This window comes from Notothenia rossii (genome assembly GCF_949606895.1).
Source record: "Notothenia rossii genome assembly, chromosome: 9".
NCBI lineage: Eukaryota > Metazoa > Chordata > Actinopteri > Perciformes > Nototheniidae > Notothenia > Notothenia rossii.
This window is the reverse complement of record NC_136907.1, coordinates 51,406,392-51,415,038: the sequence shown is the minus strand read 5'-3', so window position 1 is coordinate 51,415,038 and position 8,647 is coordinate 51,406,392. Positions and strand designations below refer to the sequence as shown.

Below are 8,647 nucleotides of genomic sequence, written 5' to 3'. Positions count from 1 at the left end.
TAGATGCCACGATAAATCCAAACTGATCAAGGTACATTGTATTGTTGACCGTCCTTTAACTCTCACATTAGGATTTACATTGGGGCACAATAAACCAACTCCTCACTGCACCTAATATATCTATATGATGTCAAGAGTTACATTTAGGTGCACAGAGCTGTCTCTTGACTTGCAAGATCTTTTACCAAACAACCTAACGCTAGCTGGGTAAATATGACGCTCTTTGTATCTAAACAAAACTTACCTTCTTATATATCGACTTTTTCCACTTTGATCAACTTTGTTTCCTCCGGTTTCAATTTGCAGCACTCTTGTTCGTTCTCTCTATGTCTGGTCAGACATCAATCTGTTCCACATCGCGCGCCCCCTAGAGGCCTGGAGCACTTCCGGAATGTTTTTTTTTTGTATGTGTTTTAGGATTTGTTTGTGCTTTGGACTTTGCATATCGTTTTGGTATTTGCAGCGTTTTTTTATTGCGTTTGTTTTCGGGGTTTGTGTGTTGTATTTAGTTTGCATCATTTCTGTAAATGCAGCGTTTTTCGGTTGTATTTTTTTTCAGGATTTGTTTGTTTTTCATTTCAGGTTTTGCAGCTGTTTCCTGCTAATATATGTGTTTTTGGCCGTTGTTCCGCGTTTGCACCTGCCGGCCACCATAGAGAGGAGGCTAGTTGAAATTGACGGAGCCCTGGAGGGTTCATTGAGAGAAAAATAAATAAAACGTTGCCACTTTTTACTTTCTCGTTCGCACGAGTTAATAAAGCGTGCGCACGAGTTAATAAAGCGTGGCCTTGTTTTATTTAAATTGAGGGATTCCTGTCCGTGACTCACAGTATCTGCTGCCCACAGCTGTTTTATAGAAGGAAAACCTCCTTCCCTTTATGAAATCTCTGCGGCACCAGTGGCCTGTACTACGAAGCAGGATTTGCTATTTACACTATTCATTCATGAAGTATGACGCTGCGCTGTCAGCACGCGTCTCCATGTTTGTGATTGGTCAAATGTTGCTAACCCCGTCCCTTTCACGTGCACGCGCTCTCAGCCGGTCAGAGAAACCCTGGTTGATTTACTGAGTTGATAACCAGCTTCGTAGGACCGCTTATCGACATCGCGTTTGTTAGGGTTAGTTAAGCCGGGTAAATCGAATATATCCAGGGTCTGTTGAACTGGCTCCCTGGAGGCAGTAACGTGTAACTCAGCAGAATCTGAGAAGAGCAGCACCAGCTGCAAAGAGCTGTGCCTTTTACTGTTTACTTCACTGCGTTTCCCTTCATTAGAACAGCTGAATAGAGATCGAGGCTGCTACGTTTAATCACACACACCTATACACACACCGAACTACCAGAGTATTCCCCCTCGTTTTATGAAGGAGATGTTCTGTCACCGGGGCGCATGGTGTGTGTGTGTGTGTGTGTGTGTGTGTGTGTGTGTGTGTGTGTGTGTGTGTGTGTGTGTGTGTGTGTGTGTGTGTGTGTGTGTGTGTGTGTGTGTGTGTGTGTGTGTGTGTGTGTGTGTGTGTGTGTGTGTGTGTGTGTGTGTGTGTGTGTGTGTGTGTGTGTGTGTGTGTGTGTGTGTGTGTGTGTGTGTGTGTGTGTGTGTGTGTGTGTGTGTGTGTGTGTGTGTGTGTGTGTGTGTGTGTGTGTGTGTGTGTGTGTGTGTGCGTGCTCCGCTCCGCTCCGCTCCGCTCCGCTCCGCTCCGCTCAGTGTGCGTGTTTGTGAGTGTCCGACACCACCGGCATTTGTTTTCAAATTACCACGAACAGTAATTTACACAAATCTGGTTCTCCATAGTTATATGTGTATTCCCAAGTGAAATACATTTGTTTAATCTTAATCTCGATGTGCTATAACAAATACACACACACACACACACACACACACACACACACACACACACACACACACACACACACACACACACACACACACACACACACACACACACACAACGAGGCCACGCTTTATTAACTCGTGCGCACGCGAAGGTATCTTGTGCGAACGAGAAAGTAAAACGTGGCCACGTTTTATTTATTTTTCTCTCTATGAACCCTCCAGTTAAAAAATTGAGGGATTGACTAATCAGATAAGGCTCACGTCATGCCTCACAATCCAATCTCATCGCATCAACTTCAGTTCGTACTGTAACTGTCATCACTGCCCTTAAAAAGTAGCAAGCAACTGAAGCAAGTGCAATTATGGAGACTGGAGATTTGGAGTATTTCATCAAAAATAATTTTACTAAACTTCCGCTACAGCAGCAACTAAAAATGAAATCTGATGACAGGCCAATGCCCACACTGGAGCTGTGTACAGAGAGGAAAAAAGGAGCGAATCAGACGTAAAACTTTAAATAATACACAGCGGATTTCTAACATTTGACATTTCATGTGGCCGGACTGGGTCAATTTCCAGAAGCCTCATTTATAACGCTGTGCATAGGATTCACGGTGGAAGGTTGCTTACGTAGTAGAAATCCCAAAAATAGGTACAGAAATGTTCCGACATTTTCCGATTCACCAAACATTGCGTAACGGCGAGGAAAGTGCGTACGGCACTTCATACGCCGGTTTCCCTTTATAAATCACAATCGACTCGAAATGCTGTGCAGCTTTTGCGGGCTTCACGTAACGCCCATATTTGCCTATAAATAGTCAAAGAAACGCCCATTCATTCATTTATTCATTTTGACTGACTGCATGGAGAAGATAGCAGGAAATGACGACAGAACAGCTAAAAAAGACATCTCACACTGTGTCAGAAATTGGTTATTTTTGGGAGGTCAAGATAAATCATGTTGTTTGGTGGATGCAGTTTGAACCAGAGTAGCAGCATGGAGGTCGGATCGTCACCAAAATAAATAAATAAGTGGTCCGAAAAAGGTTCATGACAAAAAAAAATACACATAGCCTTCCTCAGGCAGTGTGTTTGTAAAGGAAATACAACTAATGTTTTGTGTTATATTAGCTGTACAATTGACCACATATGGTGCTCTTAGTTTCCATACCTCCTGTCTTTTACGAGCGACTTATCAAGTCTTAGCAAACGGCATAAAACATGATTAAACATGATAGTATATAAAACCATGCTCGTATACAACCTATAGAAAAGCAAAACGGCGTCAGTTTAGACGTAATTCTGTCCTCCTGCTTACCGCATCATTTATGAGAAAACATTTCATAACATTAACACAACATATTCGAGGTGGTTTTAAATAACATATCCGTATTTATTTATTTCTCCAAGTTATGTTTTTGTGTGCACTGAGGAGTCTCAAACAGGCGTTTGTTTAATCATTTTAAGATTGGCTTTGATCAATGTTTGAAAAATTAATTCTTCATATATGATAAATGAGAGGTAACCTTTTATTTATGGTATTATTTCCACATATTTCTCTCCATTCTTCCTTCTGCCAACGGTGTCGCAGTTTCTCGTCTTTCCCGTTTTTGTGCTTAGTATGGGTTAGAGTTTGCGTGGAGGACTGCACATTTTGTCCCGTCAAGTTAGTATTTTATAAATCGCAAACATTGCGTACACCATTTTTTGAGCGTATATCCCTTTATAAATGAGGCCCCTGGGCTGAATCCTGCCTAGGAGTCTAGTGCTAGGAGCAGTGGGTAGCTATTGCACAGCGCCCAGTGAGCAATGGGGGGGAAGCGGGATGTCCAGCGCCTTGCTCAAGGGCACCACGGCAGGGTCGAGGAGGTGGACTGGGACCTCTCCAAGTAGCAGTCCAAACTCCATATTTAGGTCTGGTCGGGGAGTTGAATCGGCAACCCTACGGCTCACAGTCCAAGCCCCTACAGACTGAGCCACTGCCGGACATACATTCACACACCATGCCATCTAATCATAAAATCTTCTAGTGTCTTAACTTGAGCTTTTTGTCCTGCAGAAGAGAAGACTTTTATTGGGATACTGATGGTCGTCCGTTTCAAGTCCTCGAACTGACTAAGTAGTAAGTATGGCAGATGCCCTTAAGCCAGTCACCAGACCCCAACACTATACACCCCAACATTATATATATAATAGCTGCCCACTGCTTCTAATACCAGGTTGGTTTAAATACAGAGTCTGCATTTCACTGTGTGCGGTGCTCCATGACGATGAAAAGAGCATTCAAAATCTTCCATTTCCACACAATGTTTGCTTCTCAAGTTGCTTTTTGAACCGTAAACAATACAGGAACAAAACGGCGTCTTAGCCTGGGTATTAACTGGCTAAACTGAACAATTGGTCCTCATCCCCAGAGGCTTATTATCAACAGACTATCAAGGCTGATGGGTTCCCAGATTGCAAAGTCATTGACACAAAAATTGAAGAGTTTAAATCAACAAGTGCTTTAAAACTGTGAAGATGCAGAGAATCTTTGTAAGCGTTGTCTTGTCCAAATGATAATAGGGTGCTGCTTTGTTTGTACAATAGATCAAGTCAACTGAATGTGCGTAAATTGAATATAACTGCAGTTTAGTGTTATTTGTGTATTTGTTTGAATAAATCATCAGAAATCTAATCAGAGAGCAAAGAATAGCTGTAATGTGTGTATTTTTTCGTACTTTTGGACCCGAAAGCTGAATTTTGAATAGCTATAGGTCCCTAAACAACTGTTAAAATCAATTGTTCTCAAACAATGAAATCACATGAATCTTTAATTTCCACTACGTTTTTCAAACCATACTAACCCAGCTTTGTTATGGAATTAATGGTGTAATTAAAATTTGAATCAAAAAGAGTTGAACTTTGGTTTTCAAAGAGATTCAAAAATAGCTGCATAACATAACTGTTCAATACAATAGAGCAGTGCTTCTCAAACTTTTTTTTAGTATTGTACCCCCTTTGAAATATTTTCTCAGTCAAGTACCCCCTGACCGACCCCGAACATTTTTTATTAAAAAAAGCCAAATAATTACAATATAGTGATGTTCCATCACTGTATGATTTATTAACTCCTTCATGCATGAATTACAATAAACTAAGGATATGTTCATCTTTATGCATGAGACATTTTTTTTAAATAGATTTTTAAGTAATATATGTTTAACAAACCAATGAACAAAATGATATATTATGCAAAAACTATCAAATACAATACACAAATATTATAATAAAATCCACTGTGGTGCCTGATGTGCAACTATACCATCCGAAACCCCATGCATATACAAAATAATAGCATTAAATTAGCAGTCCTGTTAAGCCCCAAGCCTGTTTTTCAGGCCTCAGGCTCGAAAATGACCTTTCCACAACAAATGACAATAACTTCACTTCTAAAAGGTATAAATTAATAATATTTTTTCTCAAAGTAATGATAAACCTGTGAGTTGGATGTAAAAAAGTCAGAATCAATATAGTTGTTTTTTACTTTAAAGAAAATTCAGATTGAACATAGTAAAAAACTGTAAATTATAGTGTCCGTCCAACATTTTTTTTTTACTTATAGTGAAAACTACCCTTGGACGATTGGTTAGTAGACTAAAAGCTTTAGGAATCCAACGTACAACATATAATAAGTACCCTGTATCAAGATTGATGCAAAACAAGTGATATTTGACCTTTTTAGAGAGATTTACCAAAAACTCCACCTCTGGGGTCATTTGGATGGAAATGGGCGTATTTGCCGTTTCTCTGGAACCCATTAGTCGATTTTGATGATTGACATCTCTTTTGAACCGTTAGATCCAATAGAATCGAGGGGGGATTTCCACATACACACCAACGTTACCATTGAGAAGTGGGAGTTATGCACACGCAGTTTGCCCAAAGCGAAACCTATTTTACACTCTGAAATCTGAAAACTAGGTTTATTACTGAAGGATTATCAGAAATCATTTCAAAGTGACACAGACACATTGGATTAACCTATGGATTAACCTTCAGCAGTGTTTTTATCATTGTAATGCCATTGAAGACAACTTTTGATCAGACAACAAAAAAGGTAAGACATATTGCCGTGTTTGCTACCTAATGCTACGTGGTGTGATGTCTGTTTTTGTTTTTGTGATGATACAGATACCTATCGAATCTGTGTAATCTCACGATGCTAATTGATGGGTTGGATGTGCAGGTACACTGTAACAAATGTTCCTGTCAAATAACATTAAAGTGCTGGCAGCACAGACGCCTGTACTTTACTGTAATACTACAGTACTCATACCGTGAAATTACTTTACAGCTTCTTACTGTAAACATAAAATACAGTATACTGCTGTATTTTTTTCATTAACAGTAAAAATACTGGCAGCAGAGACGCCAGCAATATACTGAAACTCTACAGCAGGGGTGTCCAAACTTTTTTCACTGAGGGCCACATACAGAAAAATATGCGAAAGGTTGGGCCACTCACTAAAGTTAAGGTATATCGCCTCACCTCTAGTGTACTAACAGTAATAAAAATCAATCAATCAAATGTAGGTAAATCATTCTTGATAATTTATTATACTTAAAGAAAAAACTTTATACATCACATCTTTCTATGTATGGGTATTCATTTATCTATTTTCAAATAAAATCAATCAAATGTAGGTAAATTATTCTTGATAATTTATTATACTTAAAGAAAAAACTTTATACATCACATGTTTCTTTGTATGGGTTTTAATTTTTTTTACAAAAAGGGTTGGCAGCTCATTCTCAAAACTGCAGCCTCAGATTGCTTCTTTGTCAGGATGGGGACCCCCTTCACAGCCCTGTATAAAGAGGGAAAAATAACAGGACAAGGGAAAGGGTAGGCTTTATTTAACCTAGTTATGCAAATAATTTATTGCGGTTGTTAACACATCAGCTAACGTTTTTTAGAAAAATGTTATCAACTTTAATTGACTGAATTTATTAAATAATTGGGCTTTTGAACACATGAATACTGTGTAATATATTTTAACTCACCTACAATGGGAACAGCGTTGCACTTAATGGGAGCAGTGATGCTGCGCTCTGGACTGAAGGATGGCTGGCAGGTCAGGAGTAAGTTTGGTGGTTGAGATGCGAAGGACATCACAGAGATGGCTGTCGGTCATTTTGGTTCTCAATCTGCTTTTGTTCAGAGTTAACAGAGAAAATGTTTGCTCGCATATGTATGTTGTGCCAAACAGACTCGTCATTCTTTTTGCGTGGCGTCGCATCAGAGGAAACTTGGCCTTTTCCAAGCTCTGGTAGAAGTCGGGTAGGGAGAGGAGCTGATGTTGATTCTTCAGAGAATCATCACACTGCATTTCGATGAGTTCTAATTGCAGACTCTCTTCCACTTCTTCTGCATCCATCAGGAAGGGAGTTGAGAACAGCTTGATTTCTTTCTCAATGACAGAAAAATCTTGGAAGCGCTGATTGAATTCTGTCATAAGAGTTGTGATCACAGACACATATTTCCCCTTTTTAGCAGAGAGGTCGGCCTTTGGATGAGCACATTTGATTTCGGACAGCGTAGGGAAGTGCGCAAGGTTGAAGTTGCGTAGTTGTGTCTCAAAAAGACGAAGCTTCGCACAGAATGCTTTCATGTGTGCATAAAGTTGTGGTACAAGCTGGTCTTTGCCTTGTAGGCTCTTGTTCAGTGAGTTAAGATGACCAGTAAGATCAACTAGAAAGGCCAGGTCTGCCAACCATAGAGGATCACTCAGTTCATGAAGAGGTCGGTCCTTCTCTTTCAAAAACTGGTCAATTTCTGATCTCAGGGAATAAAACCGCTTCAGCACGGAGCCGCGACTAAGCCAGCGCACATCACAATGATAGAGTACGTCCCCGTATTCAGCATCGACATCAGATAGGAAAGCTTGAAATTCTCTGTGGTAGAGCCCTCGTGCTCGAATTATGTTGACAGTTTTCACAACTGTGGTCATCACATCGCCAAGCTGGACTGTCTTGGCACAGAGAGCTTCTTGGTGGATGATACAGTGCAATTTTACAGCCTCGCCTCCACTCTCTCGCACCTTGGCGCACACCATAGATGCCATTCCTTTGCGCTCGCCTGTCATAGCGGGAGCCCCGTCCGTTGCAACTCCACACAGCTTGTCCCATTTAAGTTGCATCTTGTTAATTGCACCTGACACGGCTTCAAAAATGTCCTTACCCGTTGTTGTGCCCTTTAGACTCCGAAGATCAAGCAGCTCCTCCGTAATGCAAAAGTTATCGTCAACTCCCCGCAAAAAAATTAACAGTTGTGCGGTGTCTGTGGCATCTGTGCTTTCATCACATGCAATCGAGTAAAAATCAAAAGCACCAGCTTTATGTGACACTTGATTTTGTATGTTAGCTGACAAGTCTTCGATTCGCCGCACAATTGTGTTTCTGGACATGCTCACGTTGTTGAATTCCTGCATCTTTTCCGGGCACATTATTCCAGCGACTTTAATGAGGCACTGTTTAACGAAGTCACCGTCTGAGAAAGCTTTCCCGTGGCGCGCTATCAGTTGAGCTACCTCATAGCTAGCTATTGTAGCATTTTCTTGTGTTTTGTTAGCACGGTAAAAGTACTGTTGTTGAGCCTGCAGGTTAGCTACCATTTGCTTGACTTTCTCCTCTCGCTCAGCAGCAGTGTAGGACGTGAAGGTCGGATGCTTGGTTTCGTAGTGTCGTTGTACATTGTAGGCCTACTCTTTCATCACTGCAACCGTTTCATTGCAAATCAAACAGACACATTTCCCCCTGACTTCTTTGAAGAAAT

The 8,647-nt window shown here is 40.6% G+C and overlaps 1 protein-coding gene across 1 annotated transcript; it reads right to left on the bottom strand.

Annotated features, from left to right (window-relative positions):
- Positions 1-6,899: 6,899 nt before the first annotated feature.
- On the bottom strand, positions 6,900-8,012 carry LOC307019902 (general transcription factor II-I repeat domain-containing protein 2-like; the record flags this gene model as incomplete). The annotated part of the gene is made up of 1 exon (XM_079651002.1): positions 6,900-8,012. One exon carries the CDS (start codon positions 8,010-8,012, stop codon positions 6,900-6,902), a length of 1,113 nt encoding a protein of 370 aa, XP_079507128.1.
- Between the last annotated feature and the right edge of the window lie 635 nt (positions 8,013-8,647).